Source organism: Xiphophorus maculatus, chromosome 20 (genome assembly GCF_002775205.1).
Source record: "Xiphophorus maculatus strain JP 163 A chromosome 20, X_maculatus-5.0-male, whole genome shotgun sequence".
Lineage (NCBI taxonomy): Eukaryota > Metazoa > Chordata > Actinopteri > Cyprinodontiformes > Poeciliidae > Xiphophorus > Xiphophorus maculatus.
In genome coordinates this window covers 17,583,957-17,604,932 of record NC_036462.1, presented here as the reverse complement: position 1 = coordinate 17,604,932, position 20,976 = coordinate 17,583,957, and the positions used below count along the sequence as shown (strand labels likewise).

Genomic DNA, 20,976 nt, shown 5'->3' with positions numbered 1-20,976 from the left:
CGTCCCTGCCTTCCTTCTTATATAGGCAGATAAGTGTTCACTCAGCACAGATCACCTTCTCTATTTGGTCATGTTGATTTGTCCTCTGATTGAGTATTTTTATGTCTTCAACTTGGCTTTGTCTGGTGTTTTTTTTCTCTCCACAGATCAACACAGCAGTTTAACCACGACTTGGACTCCTGGTACTTTAACATCAAAAAACATCTGATGCCAATGGCAAGATTTTAAAATGCAACTAAGACTGGTATTAAACAAAAGAATGTGGTTTATTTCTTTTTATAAATGATATTTGATGTTTGTATAGAATAGAATAGAATAGAATAGAATAGAATAGAATAGAATAGAATAGAATAGAATAGAATAGAATAGAAGTACTTTATTCATCCCAGCAGGAAAATTACTTCGCAGTTACAGCATAGAGACAAGACACAATAACAACTACCACTGAGTAGTAGTTGTAGATAAAATAAAAATAAAATATAAAATGCTATAAATTGTAAAAATATGAATGCTGTTAATATAAAAGCTAAATAGAGATAAATAGAGTAGTTATTTGTTTTCTGTTATCAACTTCTAACATACTATCAAATGTAATTTATGTTTTTACATGAGATATCACATTAGCTTCAGTAAATGATGAAAAGAGGTATTTGTCCTGCTTTGAACTATTTTAGAACTACCATTACAGCTTGACAGAAACTGCTTCATTGGAAGCTGGTTCTTAAACAATACTCACACAAAAAAGCGTTTGTCAAACTTGTGCACACCCTATTCTTACAAATTCTTTTAATTTTAGCAATTCGGTCATTGTTTTGGTCTTCAGTATAATCTCCTTAATGCGTCCCGACACTGCAGAAGATCAGCACTCAGCTGTGGAGAAGCTCTCATGTGTCACTGGTATTCTGTGGCAGGAGCCTTGCAAGTCTTTCCCGTGACAAAGGAGCAGAGTTGGACCGAACAGTTGCTAATCTAAGAACTTGTGGAAATGATGATACCTCTTGATAGAGAGAAACAAAGACAGAGGTCCATGTTTCATGATATCATGAACTTAATTGAATTTGTGCAGGGATGAAGGACAATAGGAAGTGGAACAATATTTTTATTTATAGCCATCCAATTTAATTTCTTCTAAGAATACATGGAGTGGATCAAATATCAAACACACAAAAGTGGTATTAATTGGAATATATTTGAAATAGTTTTTGCACAAAAATCTATTATATAATTGAAACAATAGAACTCAGTAAATTGTTAACTAACGGTTTGATTAAATTGATACATTTTAAAATCACAAAGTTTCTCCATCCCTCTAACATTGCAGAATAACCTGCTAAAGCCTTTAATTATCTAATTATAACCAGCATTTGGTGACTTGGCAAAGGCTGTATAACAAAGGCAGTGGGATAAGATTACACTTAGAGGCGGGGTATGTCTATTTAAGTGTTTCATTGAAAACTATGTCACAATGTAACACAAAATGTATGTTTTTACTTCATTAGAACAGCAACCGTGGTGGAGTTATAGTTTAACTTTTCTTCAGTTGAAAGTTGCAAAGACTTTCAAACCTCTACACACAAAAAAAATGGTTTCCATGATGTAAATTATTGAGACCATGATTAAAATAGTTTTTAGCCCTTTTCCAGGGAACAATGTGTTTATCTTGCACAATTTATATGAAAAAACAAACACAAACAACAAATGCTAATTAAAATGATGATTAAAATTCTCACAGGAGAAAACTTACAATTTTACTTTAACTTGAAAATATAATTTAACAGCTTATCCTGCTAAAGAGAAATGTTTTCATAAATATAAAATATTTTCATCAGTAATTTAATAAATAAGGCAAATCTTGAGTTAAATGACAAGAAGCATTTATATTATGTCAGTCATGTTTTATTACATTTACTGTTTCATAAAATGTTTACAATTGAGTCATTGTTGAAATTGTTGTAATATACTGTAATAATTTTGACTATTATTGTACAATGGAAATAAAGTTGAGATTGAACTACAAAAAGTAAAAGTTGCCACTGTGTTGCTTGTTGTAGCAGAAGTGAGGTGATGTGCTGTTTGATTATCTCACAAATTGAATAATGGGCCCATAATTCAAATGATAAATCATAATGCTGTGGTTTAATAGGATTTATGTTCTGCAGATACACAAAAACATAACTGATAGATAAGATGGAGCTTCGCTTGTTCTGGTTGGTCAACTACAGTCACCTGATCTCCAAACCTTGCCCACCATTCTGCGTCAACTTTATTGAAATTCACAATGTAAGTATTTCACTAAGAGAAAAGTTATTTTTTCTGCATTTTCTCTAAATTACCTTTCAAAAATCCAGCATCAGAAGCATATTTTTAAAAATTGTACAATAAATTTTTTTTTATAAACCTACTTTCTGCCGTTATTGGGGCAGATTATAATTGCACCCATTAACCAGAAACATGTGAAGGGTGCACTTCATTTATTGGGGATGTTAGGATATAAAGAAAAATAAATCAATATTGACATTATTGAAGAGGATTCTTACTGTCAACTTGAGCAGGTCTTTCTGCTCTGTTTTTAAGAAAATCAAACCTTTCTTAAGAAAACAAATGAGAACCAATAAGAAAACTATTAAGTCTGACATCCTGTTTACAAAACAAATAATAAATCCCATCATGCCATGATTTAATAGATGTAGAAACATTATAGGAACAATATGGTTTTCAAGAAGAAACTTTGGATCTTTGCTGCATTGCCTCAGTTCAAGGTGGTTTTGTTTGCACTTGGCAAACTTAGAAGTGCATCACTGAACCAATGACATCAAGGTAACTAAATCTTGCTAAACTAAACCAGCTACAATCATCACTCCTCTACTACCATGCTTGATAGATGGCATGTGCTCTCTGTTATTAGCTGCATCCTTGTGGATTTCTTCAAAGATGGTGCAGTGCATTGTAGTGAAACATTGCACTGCACTTTTGTGATTCATTCAGATGCAACTTTGAAAAACACATAAGCCAGATTTCCATATTCTTTATGGTGAGAAGAAACATTATTATAGTAAACCTTCAACAACAAAGTTGGACCTTCATTATTGTTATTAAACTTTAAAACTCACCCTGCTAACTGAGACCAAGTCTGAGATGTAACTCTTGACGTGAAGGTGTGTTCTTTGGTTATATATCCTGGGGCAATTGTCATTTCTCTAAAATGTTTCCTATTTTTTAATAATTCTTCTCAGTGTAGAAAGATCGATTTTATTGTGTGAAAGAGGAATTACTGTTTCTTTAATCAGTAATTCAGCGGCAACTGGTTGCTGCTTTCACTGTAAAAGCCAATGTCAGCAGCAAAGGTATACTTAGTTTTTCACATATCTTCTTGATTTTGATTTTATTTTAATGGCTGAATTAAGCTGGTTAGATTTTATCTTATTTTTAAAACCTGGTCAAGAGCAGAGTACGTTTGATCAATTTTGGATATTGAATTGCAATCAGAATCAGCTTTATTCACAAAGTTTGTGCACAAAGACAAAGAATTTCACTTTGGTTCCAGTGTGCTTTCAATAAAGAAATTTGAAATATAAATATATAAAAAAGGATGGTGTACTGTCTTTTAAAGATGATGGGCAAATTTCTAAAACAAGACAAAAACATTAAAAAGAGGGGAATAGTAATTAGTGCTCTTCATATAACTGGTTAATGTGTGAAATAGAGAAGGGAAAGACACTAACAAAACCTCTTTGACACCAATAAATGTTTAAACTAAATTTTTATTAAAATCTTCATCTTTGCTTTTTTTTTAACTCTTTGTACTTTTTCCATACATATATTTACATCTTTGCACTTATTAATCAGTGGAGAGGATCCTAACTCGATGCTTCAAAAAGTCAAAGATCACAAACTACAAAGCTCCTTTGTCCTTCATCTCTTCAAGGATGGTTTGGACATTTTTGAAGTTATTGACCACAGAGCGGCACCTATTCGTGTGCTGCTCCTGACACAGCTGCTGGCTCCTCAGGAGGCTCTGGTTATATTTGAGAGGCAGTAAAATGTAATGTCCAATGTGGAGTCTTTGGGGCAACAGGTGATTTACATTTGTTTCTCAAGACATGTTGTCTCGTGGGTGTGGATATATTTTTAAACCCTTTCTTTAAATGGTCACACAGATGATCTGAAGACAAGGCCAGGCATGCAGCTTGACCTTTCCTTAAGTCAAGTGTTTGTTCCCTGTGCCAGACAAGGAGGGGATCATGTTATACTATGGGTGATAGTTTGCATTCTTTCCCCTCTGTAAGATGACACTGAAATGGCAAAGAAGGGTCGAGGGCATTAGAAGCTAAATGCTGGGGATTTCACACCTGACAAAATAGCCCATATATTCAATAAAAATGTGATACTTGATCTCATATATTTCCTGGCTGCACTTATTTGGAAGAAACACAAATATAGCCATCTCCTCAGCAATGCACTCAGGCCTCAGCTATTTGTTTGTCACTCAAGGCTTTTTGTGGAACAGCCTTTGATATAAAACACAAGCATCTTCAGTTGTCTCAGTCTTATAAATGTTGGGAGAATAATTTGACACCCATACTGCACATATGCTTTTATTTATTGAAAGCATAAAATATTCTGAATTTAAAATTAATCTTTGGGCTTAAAAACTTTCTCAGCCTTAAAATTAGGGCTAGGGTTAGACCCAAGGTCCTTCAGTCTATTGAGGGATATTTTACAACTATTAACTGTATAATCAAGCACAAAATTATTCATACCCCTGGCCGATTTAAATTTAAGGTGAACATGTTGAAATGGCTCAGTCAAAGTCCCAGCTAGTAGAGAATCAGATTAGGTTGATGGTAATGAGGTCTTCCAACCCTAAAGGAGGTCATTGTTACAAAAGAGTAAGTGGCAAAATACAACATGGAAACCTGCAAAAAGTGGTTCAGCAACAGTCAGGTTTTGCTGTATTTCCAAAAGATTACACTTATTGATATTTCAGAAGGGATTAATAATCTTTTTACCTGCTGCAATGAAGTAAAATGTGAATAAAAATACAATCATCTACTGTGACTTCTCATATAGTAGATGAATCTCACTATTTCAAATTTGTATATACGTTCAATAGGGAATAGCCCACTTATAAACTTGCTCTAAAAGTTTAAGAATAATACATTTAAAAATCAACTTAAGCTCCTTTAAAGTTAAAATATTCATTTGTTTGGAATTAAAAACTTTACTACTTTGTAGTAATAGAGGAGGAAGTCTTTATAGTTTGATGTGTATGTGTCTACTATTTGTGTGTGTGCTGACGTCCTGCTTTATGAACAGCATAAGAGCAACATTTTTAATTTTCTGTGATTTCTGCTAAGCTCTAATAATGAAGTTTAACCCTTGCAGTCTTAAGGTGTTTGTTCTGAGTCTGGGCTGCCAGCTGAGAAAATCAGCAATGATAACCTGCACTCGAATCAAATCGATAATTTCAATAAATAAATTTTGGTCTATTTAATTGTTTTCTTATTAAAATACCATGAAACTACAGATGTGTCAGTGGCTGGGAGAGTAGCCCCACAATATTGTTGAAACCAATCGTGTCTGAGCTGTGAAACTCAGCTGCTTAATCTGAGTTACAAGTATTACAAAATTGTCTTTCCCAACATAAACTCTCATTGATTGCATTTGTTAGCAGTGATTATCTCTCATATTTGCATGGTTGGTTTTAAATGAAGAATAAACCATTATCTGCACTAATGCACACTTTCTTAACCTCTGTCTTCAAGGACATCAAAGCGTCAGCCTAGGCATCCACACAGGCTTCAGGGAGTCTTGGGTGTCTAATGGGTCTATTTTTAGACTGGGAACTTGACAGAGTGCAACATATGCTTTGAAGCACATATAAAAGCTGTAAGGTTACTTAGACCGTCCGTAAAATTATCGCCACAAGGTGGAGATTTGCAGTTAGTGTAAGCTCGAGGATTTTTTATGTGATAACAGGTGAGGCTTGACCGCCAGGTTTCCTTGTAACATAAATGTATTCAACCTGTATTTAGGATTTTTTAAACTTAGGATTTAAGTTATTCTGATTTCTATGTGTTCCTGTTTTTCAGAAGTGCACCAATTGGTTATTAAGAAATGTTTTCCAATGTGTTTCATGGAGTCAAATGAGTCTATTTCAAATTAATATTTTGTTTTTATATCTACGTAATGATATAAAAATCATTATATTTGAGTTGATTGTTTGTTAGCATGATTTTATTTGAAATGGCAAAAAGGCCAGTTGTTGAATGAGTGACCAGTTGACTTTGAAGTGAGAACATTTGTTGTACCTTTACACATTAGTGAATACTTGAATTATTCAAATAATTTAGTTTTGGACAATAAACGTAGGAACTGGTACACTGCTTTTATACTAGCTTAAAATAAAAGGACCACCACAAAAAAGATGTTATTGCTTGCTCGTTTATTTCTTTTTCACAATTGACACATCAGACAAAAACATCATATTTTATGATTTCTTGATTTGTGTTTCAATCGGTTTCATGTTCACTCTTCAGCCTCCTTTCCCTTTAAATCAACAAGAAGCAGTAACGTATTAGAGGATCGGAAATGCTGAAATCATTACAGTTAAAGTGAAGATAAAATGCAGCTAAAGATCATCATACCCTGCCCATTTCGCGGCTCTTGGCCCGCAGCTTGTTGACCTGTGACTCAGCGATGTCAGCTCGCTCCTGGGCCTCCTCCAGCTCATGCTGGACCTTCCTGTACCTGGACAGATGAGCGTTGGCCTGCTCCTCCTGGAAAGCACAAAGTCAAACTCTCAAATCGTCTCTGCGGTTTGCTCTCCAGATCATTTTTCATTATGCTGTCAATAGTCTGGTGTTAACACATTTTGAGTTAGGGTGTTGTTGGTGTAACACCTATTTATTTCACGTGTCGAATACTTCACACTCACAGCGTCCTCAGATTGACGCTTGTAGGATTTCACTTTGAGCTGCAGCTTGTCCACCAGATCCTGAAGACGGGCGATGTTCTTCTTGTCCTCCTCAGTCTAGGAGCAGTGCACAGCAGAGTCTGTTCGCTTAATCACTGCTTGTTTTGTCAAAAAAATAAGTCTAAAACTGATTCAAAGAACACTTAATCCTTCATTTATCTTATTAAATAAACAAAGACCAACAAAAACAAAAAACGACAATATGTGTACGTAACAAATAGAGTAGAATTAATAAAATTAAGTCTACTCTATTTTTACCAAAGTTTATCAAAACAGATCATTCTAAGCAGCAGAAACATGGTTTCATGATTTTTCTACTTTTTCATACTTTTTTTAGGAATACTCTAAACATTTAAGAAAAAAAAATTGCTCAACATATTCATGAAATACTCAGATATTTCCACAAGTTTTGAAACAACATACTGCTGAACGTCTTCAGATTCATTTTTGGCATTTGAATTCAATTAGGTCATTTTGATTGAAAAATCTATGCTAATCAAAACACAGTTGAATATTTGTGATACCTTTATTGTGTTTATAGATATAAAAAAAGGTGTTTTAGTTTAGTTTGTTTGGCAGAATCAAGTTAGAACATCCCTCAGTTCAAGAACCACAGCTCAGGTTTGATACCCTGATTTAAAGTGGTCTGTAAAAAAGTGAAAATGAAGGAGTGTTCACAGCAACAGACAAATGCTGATTATGTCTGCCGATCCCTTAAACGGTGAACCCAAGTTGTGACATATTAAAGTGAGTTAAATGAATGTTACCTACACATACATCCATCAAAAGACACTTTATCTCTATCTATATTTTCTCATAGATAATAAAATAGACACTAGGGTGTGCAATTTCACACATTTTCTAAACCCAGTTTAACTTTTTGATATTTATCCAGACTTTCCGAAAGGTTTTTGAAAATTCAAACAAATGAAACACCAAACTATAAATCTTTCCAGATGACATCGGGGTGTTTACTTTTAGTTGTGACCACCTTAAGCACTCTGGTAGCCAAAACATAACGATTGTGACTCATGCCCCCTATGGGTCCTAAACGTGTTCTGCATGTCTGTTCAGCAGAAAAAAACAGAAGCTGCAATTTTCACATAAAGCAGAATTTATGTTGTTTGCCTGTTGGAATGCATTTCTAGGCATGTCAGAAAAGCAAAAATAGTTTAATCTTACCTGATAGGTGAGCTCCTTTACTCTGCGTTCATACTTGCGGACACCTTTGATGGCTTCAGCTCCGCGTCTCTGCTCAGCCTCAACCTCCCCCTCCAGCTCACGAACCTTCCCAGAAGAAAAAAAAATCAGTGAGATGTTGTTTTCACATTTCAACTGAGAAAATAATCGACATATACATCACTAGCAGAGGCACAATAAAGCAAACCAAAATCTAATATTAAGTAATAAACATACCCTAGCTTCCAGTTTCTGGAGCTGCTTCTTGCCTCCCTTCAGAGCCAGATTCTCAGCCTCCTCCAGACGGTGCTGCAGGTCCTTCACTGTGACCTCCAGGTTTTTCTTCATCCTCTCTAAATGAGCACTGGTGTCCTGCTCCTTCTTCAGCTCCTCTGCCATCATGGCTGCCTGTAATTGATACGCATTGAAGATGTTGAGATTTTTAGACAGGTTTGACAGAAATGCAGATTTACTCAATTTAAGTTTAGCTGTGACTGCAGGACCTCCTAAAGCAATCATTAGACACAGAAAATACACATTTCATGAATAATTCAATTTAGTTGAACTAATGGAATGATGTAGCAATTTACTTCACTTGAAATAAATCCCATTGCAGCACATCTAATGCAGCATTGCTATAAATTTATCTGTTCTTTGTTGAGGGATTTGTCATATATCAGATTCGTTCTACTCTATTCTTAACCTGTTCTATCACACTTGTACAGTTGTAGAGTTGAGCTTCAGAGTTTTTAAAATATAAACTTGCTTTCTTCAGCCCTCAGAAAAAATCTGACATTACCAGAGAATGACAATTATCTGCAGTCAGCATGAATAATTAATAATGTATATGAAGTGAATCTGATGTCTTTAGTTGGCTCCTACTACAAAGATGAAGACATGTGGATGCAGTTTATACATTTGCCACTAGGTGTCAGTAATAGCTCAATTCCATCACTAATCAATGCAATGATATAAAACTAGAGAACTCACATCAGTGATGGCCTTCTTGGCCTTCTCTTCAGCATTTCTCGCCTCCTGAATGGCATCCTCCACTTCACCTTGAACCTGGACAAAGTCGGCCTCCAGCTTCTTCTTGGTGTTGATAAGGCTGGTATTCTGAAATAACACGAAAGTAAGCAGGTTCAGTTTATTTGTCCTCATTTATCCTTTCACAAGCAAAACAATCATAAACATGCAGCTGAACTTGTAAAAAGCATACTGTGTAGCTCAGAGATGTAAAAGTTCATCCAAAGAGACCAGATGTCACAGATAAGAAGCGTTTTAGATAAATACCTGAGAGTGCAGCAGGGTAACACGCTCACTAGCATCCACCAGCTCCTGTTCAGCCACTTTGCGGCTTCTCTCCGTTTGCTCCAGAGCAGCTCTGAGCTCCTCGATCTCAGCAACCATCAGGGTGTTTCTGCGCTCCACCATCGCAACCTGCTCTCTCATGTCATCTTGTGCTCGAACAGCCTCGTCAAGGTGCAGTTGTGCATCCTTAAAAATGACAAACACAATAACAATATAGCTGTCTTCACTCAAATTTGAAGACAACTACCTCTACTCAGTGAACTGTAGTACCTTAAGCTGTCCCTGAACGTTTCTCAGCTGCTTCTGGGCTTCTGCCGCCTGCCGGTTGGCGTGGCTCAGTTGTATCTCCATCTCATTGAGATCTCCCTCCATCTTCTTCTTGATTCTCAGGGCGTCGTTCCTGCTCCTGACCTCAGCATCCAGAGTACTCTGCATGGACTCCATCACCCTCTGGCTGTTCCTCTTGATCTGCTCGATCTCTTCATCCTTTTCTGCAATTTTTCTGTCAACTTCACTCTTGACTTGGGTAAGCTCCAGCTGGACACGGAGAATCTTAGACTCCTCATGCTCCAGGGTGGCCTGCACAGAAAAGTAAATTATGCAGTTAAAGAGTTCCTCATTTGGATTGCTCTTTGCAAACATGCTATTTCAATTACCTCAGCTTCCTCCAGGGCTGTTTGGATTTCTACTTTCTCATTCTCTGCTGTTTTCTTGCCCTTCTCCAATTCATGAATGGTCTTTCCCGTTTCACTAATATGTTCGGTCAAATCACTTATTTCCTCTGTTGAGGGATCAAAATCCAAAATGTTACAATACAATAGAAAAAGATAAAATACATAACTCTTTATCAATTATCAACAAAGCTGTGGCTTTTTAGTCTTGTCAGACACATGCATGCTTTTTGTCTTACGTTGCAGGTTCTTGTTCTCCCTCTTCAGAGTCTCCAGATGGTCCAGAGCTTCTTCATAGGAGTTTTTCATTTTGAACATCTCTGTGTTCAAAGAACGAGCTTCCTTTTGAGCTCCTTCCAGCTCAGCCTGGCTCTCCTCATACTTCTGCTTCCACTCTGCAAGAACCTGAAAACATAAATAGATCAAATATTTGTTGCGCAATGTTGACTTTGTGTCCCTCAGTAAGAACAGGACTGAAATGACAAGAACAAAACCTTGTCAAAGTTCCTCTGCTTCTTGTCAAGATTTGCAGCCAGAGCATTAGCTCTCTCCACGTCGATCATCAGGTCCTCCACCTCACCCTGCAGCCTCTGCTTGGTCTTTTCCAGTGAGGCGCATTTTGCATTCACAGCCTCAATGGACTCTTCTGCATCCTGAAGACGCTGGGCGAGCTTCTTCCTGCAGAGAGTATGTTGGATTTAAAAAACTTTAAATCCGTTGCAATTTCAAATCATCATCATAAGAGTAAAAGTTAGACTTACTTGGCCTCTTCCAGCTCCTCAGTGCGCTGAATGGCATCAGTCTCATACTTGGTTCTCCACTGAGCCACCTCGCTGTTAGCCTTGGACATAGCGCGCTGCAGCTCAGCTTTGGCCTCCTGCTCCTCTTCATACTGCTCTCTGAGCAGATCACAGTCATGACGAGCCGACTGAACCGCATGAGCCAGAGCATTCTTGGCCTTAATGGGTCAAAACAGAACATGCAATATTCGTTATTCTTGACACATGAATTTTTTTAAAATAAAAAAACAAAGGAAGCTTTATTACCTTAACCTCTTCCTCAAGGTGTCTTTTGAGCTCCTCAATCTGATGCATAAAGGCTTGTTTTCCTCTAGTAAGCTGGGAAACAAGAGATTCCTTTTCCTCCAGCTGACGACTGATTTCACCTGGATGAAACAAGCAGAATAAAAGTGGGTAGAGGATGATTGGATGGATGCAAATTGTTCCTTGTGTTTCTAAGAATTTGACTTTAAATATTCCTCACTCACCATTCTCAGACACCAGTTTAGCTTTATGAGAATTAATTTCATTAAGTTGACGAATATGCTCGTCATTCTTGGTCTTCACCTCACTCAATTGATCCTCAAGAGAGCGGCACAACTTCTCCATGTTAGCCTAGAAGACATCCAGAACAATCAAGGTTACATGTTCTTCAACTTTTAGTTCTAAAAAAATAAATATTAATGAATTTCACCTTTGCTTTTGCAGTGGCCTCCATGTTGCTGGAGAGGTCATCGATCTCCATCTTGTATTCACTTTTCTCTTTCTCCAGCTTCTGTTTGACTCTCTGGAGGTTATCAATCTGCTCTCCCAGCTCCGCCACGCTGTCGGCCTGCTTCTTACGGAGAGATGCGGCCGTGGCCTCATGCTGCAGCGTGGCCTCTTCAAGGTCACGGCGCAGCTTCTGGAACTCAGCCTCGCGCTTTTTGTTCATCTCAATCTGAACAGATGTGGCACCTCCAGCTTCCTCAAGCCTCTCACTGATCTCCTCAAGTTCCCTGGAGAGATCGGCCCTCTGCTTCTCCACTTTGGCCCGAGCAGCTCGCTCAGCCTCAATCTCCTCTTCCAGCTCCTCAATACGAGCCTGTAATGCAAAAATGGAGATGGAACATTGAGTCATCAAAACTAATTGCAAGAAGATATTCCTGGAAGCATTTTAATTGCTAAATATCTGATGTAGTACAAATTAGACAGCATAGTAATCTCGTTTTCTAAAGTATTTTGTTTGAATGGCAACAGTTTTAGCAGTCTTTAGTTTTGGGAGGAAACACACAATATGCTTCATGTTGTAAGCAATAATAACAAATCACCACATTCAAAGTCCTCAAACTATTTACATCTTACCTGTAGTTCCTTGATCTTCTTATGAAGCTGAGAACCGATGGTTTGTTCATCCTCTATCTTGCTGAGAAGCTGACTTATTTCAAAGTCCCTCCTTTACAAAAAATCTTAGATTTACTGCAGGAAATCCATTTATCTTCCACACAAGTTCAACTGCTAACATGTAAATTTATATTTGACTTGTCGTTTTTTTTTACCCACTTCTTTATCTTCTCTTCAGACTGCTGCTTGTCATTCTCCAGATCCATTATGGTTTCTTGAGCCAGTTTCAGATCTCCTTCCAGCTTCCTTTTTGCTCGCTCAAGATCCATACGGAGTTTCTTTTCCTGCTCCAGGGAACCTTCAAGCTGGTGCAAAGAAAGAATCATAAGTCAGTGATTACATGTATTTAAAAAAACAGAACTGTTGGTGACTGAAACAAAACACTGATGCTTACATCGTCCACTTGCTGCTCCAATTTTGTCTTGGCTTTGGTCAGAGTGTTGACTTTGTCTTCCTCTGCCTGCAGATCATCCAGGATCTGCTGATGGGCCTCTTGTAGGGCTTTTTTCTCCTTTGACAGCTTAGCAATGGTTTCATCTTGAGAAGCCATTTCCTCAACCAGGTTTTTAACCTGCATTGACAAATAAATTGCTTTAGTAATTTGGTCAAATTGCATTTAACAGTAATGTGATTCATAAACTCAAACCTTGTTTTCAGTGGCATGTTTCTCCTTTTCCACTTTAGCCAGAGTCAACTCCAAGTCATCAATGTCCTTCTTCAACTCAGAGCATTCGTCCTCGAGTTTTCTCTTCTTTGCTGTCAGCTCAGCATTGATCTCTTCTTCATCCTCCAGTCTCTCGTTGGTCTCTTTGAGTTTGGCTTCAAGCTGGATTTTCGCTTTGATGAGCCCCTCACACCTTTCCTCTGCATCAGCCAGGGTTTCGCCCTCCTAGATTCAAATGAACCGCAGGTATTGTCAGTGTTAGTGACCTAGCATTGTCAAACAGAAAATTGCTCTGGTCTTATACATACCGACTGAATCTGCAGCTGCAGGTCATTCTTTTCCTGAAGGAGAGAAACCATCTTCTCCTCCAGTTCTTTCTTCTTAGCCAAAGCCTTTGCCAGCTCCTCTTTGGTCTTGGCAAAGTCTTCTTTCATTTGGGCCATCTCCTTCTCTGTCTCTGCACTCTTGAGCAGAGGTTTGATCTTGAAGTACAGCTTCATCCATGGCCAAGTCTTGACGTTCATGAATGAACGGATATTGTACTGGATGGAGTAAATGGCTTCCCTTGGAGAATAAAGCAGATAAATATTCTTATGCTCAGTCTTGTAAAACCTAAACAAAACAACAGATGTCTGAAATGCTTTTCACATTACCAAAAACCTAATCCTAATCTAAAAAACCCAACATAAATAAAAAGTCAAGTTTAATAGAGATTAAACAAGAGTGCTACGAATACATCTAAACATGGCAATACCTTTTCTAGCAGAAAACATTGAACTACAATGTCCTTTTAAGAAAATACAAGCTGTGCACAGTGTTATGTTTTGTTGCTTTTAGCGTTACTGCATTTTTATCCAGCTTTGGCAAATCTACCTTCTTTCCATCATCTTTACGAATTCCCGCCTCATCACGTAACCTCTGCAGAGAGCCTGAGTCATTGTGACCAGTTCAACCAGTTTCTCATCCCTCATCTCCTCCAGTGTACCCAGCAGTCCAGCCTTAAAGAACACCTGAGAGGTAAAACAGCATTAGATTAACATTTTATTCAGCTTTCAATTTTGATTTTTCTGACATCTGTTGATTTACCTTGGTGTGGCCAAACCTATACTGAGTGTGGTCAATATTGATGGATCCCAGGAGTTTCTCAGAGGCCTTCTTGTTGTCAATGAATTGGCCTTCAGGAATAACACTAGCGTTCAGTACTTTGTACCTGCAAAAGGTCACATTAATCCGATTAACAACACAGCTGAGGAAATTATAGTAACTTAATAAGTACAGACACTGCACCTCTGCTTGAAGTCACCATAGATGATCCTGCTGGGGAAACCTTTCCTGCAGATCCTGATGCCTTCCAGCACACCATTACACCTCAGTTGGTGGATAACCAAGAAGTTTTCCATCAGACCTGAAATAACAACAACGCATGAATGGTAATTACTGTCTAACTTAACCATGGCATCATGAGAATCATCTGGTCCAAATAAACCACAATCATTGGAAACAGAGTTCATCTGAAATTTCTTAACTCATCTTTATTTGGTCCAGGCAGGTGATTCAAAAATCATTGTTTTTGAATCATTGTTTCAAAAACAATCATTTTGAAACAAAATCATTGTTTCAAACGTTGGACTTCTAGTGACAATTCATGTCACATGTTTATAAGTTTACAAACAATTAAATTAAATAGAAATTTTTCCATTTCTATGATTACCTAACCCCATAAATGATCAAAACGGGTGGACAAAATGTCTTATTTTTGGTACAAAACAAGTGTGCTCAAAATTGGAGTGTACATTTTGCCGATGTATACTTATCTAATTTGTATCTATAAGTCTTGAACAGGTATTGTCTTGGAGACTGACCTGGGGTTTTGGATTCATTAGGAATGAGACAACGCACGAAATGTGGATGGGTGCTCCTCAAGTTGGTCATCAACTTCCCAAGGTTTTCCTATAAAAGGCCAAACATAATATTTTAATTTATGTTAACTGGGAACTTTCACCTTCACAACACTGGAAGCTATTTTATAGAACCGTGACATAATTATAGCCCATAACACAAAAGGAAATTCTTCACACAACAACAAGGAATCGGACCAGTTAGTAAAGAATGGTACACGAATAGAGAGAGGCAAAACAACCTAGAGGAAACATATTTTGATTTTGCAAAAGATTTTATGCTACACCTTTTACAGGCAAACCTTACCCAGGAAGTTTTTGAAATTTGACACTGTGCAAATGTCTACGACTACATACACTTGAGTCCAAAAAGAAAGTTAGGAAAAAAGAAATAAAAAAAGATAAAAGACACTTACAGAACTATAGGGAAGACATAAATATCCGGTTTTACATACTGATGATTATTCTACATCAAAGAGGATTCATACTTTGTAGACTGATGACCTTAAATCTACATTATCAATGATGCACTTTAGAGTAGCTAAGGGAAGGCCTATAGAAGGACTAAGAATTAACAACTTATGTGTTCATTAAATACACTGCATTATGTTATAATCCAAAAATTTAAATATACCCTGAAGAGAGCTGAAACAGTTTGGAAGGAACCTCCCTTCTTCTTGCCTCCACCTTTCTTCCCCCCTTTGGCATCTGCAAAAAAAATACACAGGCGTAAGTAAAGAGACAGACTATTTGTGTATAAAACGATGCAGATTAAACCAGATTCATAAGTTCTAAACATGAGACATAACATTCGACACCGTAAACATATAAATGGTACCATCTGCTCCTGCATGGGAAGCATAGAGGTGAGTCAGCAGCTTCGATGAAGACTTCTGGTAAAGCTGTACCACAGAGTCATTCAGGGGGTCCTTGTTCTTGTCTAACCAGCCAAGAACATTGTAGTCCACAGTGCCAGCATAGTGCACCAGAGAGAAATGAGCCTCAGCTTTGCCTTTGGCTGGTTTTGGTTTCTGGAAGGGAGCACTTTTTCCCAGATGTTGGTCATACAGTTTGCTCTTGAAGGTCATGTCTGTTGCCTTGGGAACAATACACTCCTCTTCAAGCATGGAGAAGATGCCTAGAGGCTGTCAGGATGGAAACATGCAATTAAAATCAAGACATCTTGAGGCATCTAAATGATTCTCTATGTTGGTCAGTATGTGTCTGAGCTTGTTGCTGACCTTCTCAATGAGCTCAATGCACGCAGCCAAGTCCATGCCAAAGTCAATGAACTCCCATTCAATTCCCTCCTTCTTGTACTCTTCTTGCTCCAGGACGAACATGTGATGGTTGAAGAACTGCTGCAGTTTTTCATTGGTGAAGTTGATGCACAGCTGTTCCAAGCTGTTGAACTGTTGGAAGACAGACTCTGTTAGATATTTACTGTGCTGGTTCACTGATTTAAAGGTTAATCCCAATATTACTGACATCAAAGATTTCAAAACCAGCGATGTCCAAGACACCGATAAAGTAGCTCCTTGGCTGCCTGGTGTCCAACATCTCGTTGATTCTGACAACCATCCATAAGAACATCTTCTCATAGACAGACTTGCAGAGAGCACTCACTGCATTGTTGACCTGAAGATAGAAAGACATGCTATAATTTTAAAAAAATCCTGTCAATCAATTTAACCTCATAAACTGGAATTGTCTGTTACCTGTGGCACAGTTTGACCTTTGACCACCATTTCATTCCCGACCTTCACTCGGGGGTAACACAAAGCTTTGAGCATGTCAGCAGAGTTCAGGCCCATGAGGTAGGCGATTTTATCGGCCACTGATAAAAACATAAATACAAGAGCATTTACAACATGGCAAATTACAAAACTATTCTGAAATCCATTCATCTGGCATGTGATTTTAATTTTGAACACAGTCACCAGAGCAAGTGGGGATTTCAAGCTGTTTTATTAAGAATGCAATAAGACTGCATTCTTAATGCAGATGAAATGCAACATTTTCTGGTTTGCTTCACAGTTCTTTTAACATTTCCTTTAGAAAACAGTGGCACCGAATTATATTTATATTTTTTTATGACTCAGGCTTCTTACCCTCAGTGCCATCAGGTTCAGCCTGCTCTTCCCGCTGCTTCTGCTTGAACTTCATGTTTCCGTGATGCATCACAGCTCCTGTTAGTTTGTAAATGTTAGCTTTTTCATCTGCAGTGAAACCCAGGATGTCGATGGCAGTCTGAAGAGTTGGCATACAAAACCATAGATTTATCATTCATTTCTCATACTTTAGATTTAAACAAACTTGTTTTCTGAGGCTGGTGTCAGCCGCTCCAGAAATCGTGCTTCTCATCACATTTTACTCACATCAGTGGCGATGAATTCTTCAACGTCATTGATACTTTTGACAGTGATTTCTCCCTGACTTATCATAGGAAAGTCATAAGGGTTGGTGGTGATGAGGAGACTCTCTGAAAAACAAACTTCTATTTTAGTATCTAGACTCTAGTGAATCATTACTTTGTGTACTGTGAGGCTACATTTCTTACCAATTAGCTCAGGTTTGTGGCCTGTTGCGAGCTGGTAGAAGATGTGATAACTTCTCTCAGCAGACAGCTGGAATGTCACACGAGACTTCTCCAGCAGATCTAAGAAAAAGATAAAAATGGTTTTACAGTTTGTCTTTTTATAAAATCTCATGGCAGGTTTTGAAATCTAAAACACATACATGTTTCAATATCAGCTGAAGCCAGCTTTCCAGTTGTTCCGAAATGGATTCTGATGAATTTACCCTAAATAAGAACAAAGTCATTAGTGTTGGTTACCATATACAGTATATATACAGTATATATATATACAGTATACAGTATACAGTATATATATATATATAAATTTTCTTTAAACCAGATTGATATGTGATGTGGATCATACTGCGCACTTACAGCAAACTGCATGCCGTCCAAAAATAAAATATTATCTATCAACATATAGGCATTCATATAGGCAATGAAATGCAGTGCTTTTTAAAAGAGCAAGCAGACATAACATTTTTGTACTAGTTTAAAAATGTGCAAACATTTTTGCACTAATTTAAAAATGTTAAACTTAATCCAACAAGGATTAAGTTATGAAACCTCCTTAAACTGGAAAAACTTTGGAAACTTACAAAGCGAGATGAGTTGTCATTTCTCACTGTCTTGGCATTACCATAGGCCTCCAGCAGGGGGTTGGCTGCAATGATTTGATCTTCCAGCGACCCCTTTAAAGAAAGTTACAAAACACATTTTTGTATTCTGCCATTCATGTCTTCAGTGGTATGAGAGATATATAGAAGACTTTTCCTGCTCACCTGCATTTTTCCAGGAATTGGCTCAAATTTCTTTCCACCAGCTACTGCGATTGTCGCAAAGTACTGGATGACACGTTTGGTGTTCACAGTCTTTCCTGCACCAGATTCTCCGCTGGTTTGAATATATAAAGTTTAATTAGAGGAGTACTGATGCAATTAATGTCAGTAATCCCTTATATCTGATAATACTGTATGTGGGACTTACGTAATCAGGATCGACTGATTCTCACGGTCTGTTGGAAGAAAAAAAAGCAATTTAAAGCCATACAACTCAGTATTAAATTACAGCATCTTATACCCTGCTGCCTCATTGAAGTAAAGTTCTTAGAAGGTGAATTTGTCCATACAAATTCAACTGTGTCCACAATTCTGTCCGAGCTAAAAAGATAACAGATACCTTGGAGCATGAACTGATAAGCGTTATCAGAGATGGAGAAGATGTGGGGAGGAGCCTCAATTCTCTTCTTCCCTCTGTATCCTGCAACAACCATTGCATCGTACACTGGCAGCCACTTGTAGGGGTTCACAGTGACGCAGAACAACCCAGAATAGGTCTGTGAAAGGCAGTGAGGCATCAAACAAATTTAAATGGATACCCAAGTTAACATCTCTAAGTTGGTCCGTAAGCTTCTCCTTGTTAGCCAATTGAAGTGGTTAAGTAGCTGCATGAAATCTGTTGAAATAACATGAGCGGAGCAATAAATGTCTTTTGCCCCAATAAGGATTAAGTTATGAGCTGCTATGGGTATAACAAAAAGTGCTACAAGTCTTTAGCTGAATTCATAAAATGTTCTTACGTAGATCATCCATGCTGCATATCGCTCTTTGAGGTTATACAGTACAGAGGGCTCACTGAGGTGGGTCATCATGGCCATGTCTTCAATCTTGTCGAACTTTGGAGGGTTCATAGGGAAGATTTCATCTTCCTTTACAGTGTAGCTCTACAACAAAACAGCATTGCATGTGAGTAAAGTTTTAGTTTCTAATAAACATCGAACAGATAGATCTATCATGTTCCATTAAGTGTACTTAGACATCCACCTACCTTTCCACCCTGAACTTCTACCGTGGCTTTGCCACCCTCCTTCTTCACTAGTTTACCCTTCAAATACATCTCAGCAGGCTCTGATACAAAGTAAGCTGTTTTGGCATCAAAGGGAGTGTTCTGAGCCTCGATCCTCTCCCTTTCTGGTTTCCGGAGGTATATGGCCGCCGGGCCAAAACACTCCATCTCCGGTTCCAAACTCATGGCTCCACTGTAAAAATAAGTAAAACCAAAACATAATTCCTTTTAAAAGTACTTGGTTTTAGCTTTTTCTGGTGTTCTGGCATGGGATGTATGGAATTTACCTTGTTTGTTTTTCAGTGATGCACTTGGTGTGTGGATACTAAGAAAGGTTAGAAAGCATAAAAGAAAAAACTCAAGCTCATCAGACTATCAATAATTTTCACGTATAAAATAAATTTAAAGCACAAATAACTTTGAAAGTGTGATTGAATACTCACCTTTTCAGGAAGCTGGTCAGTCCTGAACTTCAGAGTGAACTGGGAGCTCTTGTTTTATACTGAAATCTCTGGCAGTCAAGGAGGAACAGCTCTCCTTTTAGGGTTACTTATCCTTCTCCAGATACATGATCTCAGATGTCCTCTACATCTCTCCATCACCAGTGGTGTTACCATATCCGATGTAATGCCAAAACAATTATTAACTGAAACCCCAAGTCAGAAACCACAAAGTGCTTTACAAAATATAAGATATAAAAACACAGAAGATAAAACAAAAGGAGAGATAAAACAGAACACATGTGATATTAAATAAAATTAAAAAAATTGAAAGCCAGTCTGAACAAATGTGTCTTCAGCTGCTAGCATCAAGAGTATCAAGGCACAGTCTGGGGGTACAGCCATAAAGGTCTTATCCCCTCTGATCTTAGAATGAGTTCATGGCACCATTAACAGCCTTTGACTGGAAAATCTCAGGCAAAGAGGAGAGGATTAGGGCTCTCCATACTTAACCTAGCTGCAACTGAGACTGGGAGGAAAGACTGTGCATCTCTTAAGACCTTTACTTAGTGTTCTAAGAAGAAATTATTCAAAAAACTCTGTGTTGCTGAGATAAATAAAGATTTTTAAAATAAAGGAAGATAACATTAATGCCATTACTTTTAACATACGCAGATACTATATTTTCCATCTTCACATGAATAATTCTTTCCGCAACCGAATCTTTGGCAGTGACTCGGTTCAAAGCAGCTCTTAAGCCCAGGGCTGAGGAGTTTACTTAAAGCTATTTTAAGAAGCCATTATGGTGCATTATACTTGGAGCAGATCTACCATGTTATAAAGCAGTTCTCCAGAGGTATGATTATGTTGCAACAAAAAATAACATTTGATATGTTTGGCCTTCTTTTACAGTCTTATTAGGACTTAAAGCAAATATAGCTTCTCACACACAAATGCCCAAGCTCTTACTACCGCAATGGCTGACAAATGCTTAGAACGCCACTGTTAATTACATGTGAGCTAGTTTTCAGCATCTTGTTACATCAGTCCTGCTCTGGGAAGGTCCATATTCTTTAATACATTTATTGTGATTTAGTCATCAGCTCATTTGGTTCAGTTGAACTGGGTTCTGAATCCTGGTAAGTACACTCCATCGCAAAATGGTTGCTGTGTTTGTTTCTCTGTAGCTTAGATCCTAAATGCTAATAGTCAATGCAGTGACATTGTGCTATATTGTGACAATGATGATTGG

At 37.7% G+C, this 20,976-nt stretch overlaps 1 protein-coding gene across 1 annotated transcript; it reads right to left on the bottom strand.

Moving 5' to 3' along the window:
- Nucleotides 1-6,428: 6,428 nt before the first annotated feature.
- LOC102227738 (myosin heavy chain, fast skeletal muscle-like) lies at nucleotides 6,429-19,798 on the bottom strand. Its single transcript, XM_023353520.1, has 41 exons — nucleotides 19,728-19,798; nucleotides 19,572-19,609; nucleotides 19,267-19,477; nucleotides 19,019-19,162; nucleotides 18,619-18,775; nucleotides 18,427-18,454; nucleotides 18,222-18,333; nucleotides 18,039-18,131; nucleotides 17,601-17,664; nucleotides 17,422-17,520; nucleotides 17,240-17,343; nucleotides 16,973-17,111; nucleotides 16,580-16,698; nucleotides 16,350-16,499; nucleotides 16,103-16,273; nucleotides 15,700-16,006; nucleotides 15,496-15,569; nucleotides 14,826-14,913; nucleotides 14,251-14,368; nucleotides 14,050-14,173; nucleotides 13,837-13,973; nucleotides 13,272-13,527; nucleotides 12,946-13,188; nucleotides 12,694-12,870; nucleotides 12,459-12,604; nucleotides 12,261-12,351; nucleotides 11,611-12,000; nucleotides 11,405-11,531; nucleotides 11,184-11,302; nucleotides 10,899-11,095; nucleotides 10,632-10,815; nucleotides 10,377-10,542; nucleotides 10,123-10,247; nucleotides 9,737-10,045; nucleotides 9,449-9,652; nucleotides 9,146-9,271; nucleotides 8,393-8,563; nucleotides 8,159-8,263; nucleotides 6,938-7,033; nucleotides 6,648-6,779; nucleotides 6,429-6,549 (listed from the first exon to the last, which is right to left on the bottom strand). Exons 3-41 carry the CDS (start codon nucleotides 19,468-19,470, stop codon nucleotides 6,529-6,531), a joined length of 5,817 nt encoding a protein of 1,938 aa, XP_023209288.1. The 5' UTR covers nucleotides 19,471-19,477; nucleotides 19,572-19,609; nucleotides 19,728-19,798; the 3' UTR covers nucleotides 6,429-6,528.
- Between the last annotated feature and the right edge of the window lie 1,178 nt (nucleotides 19,799-20,976).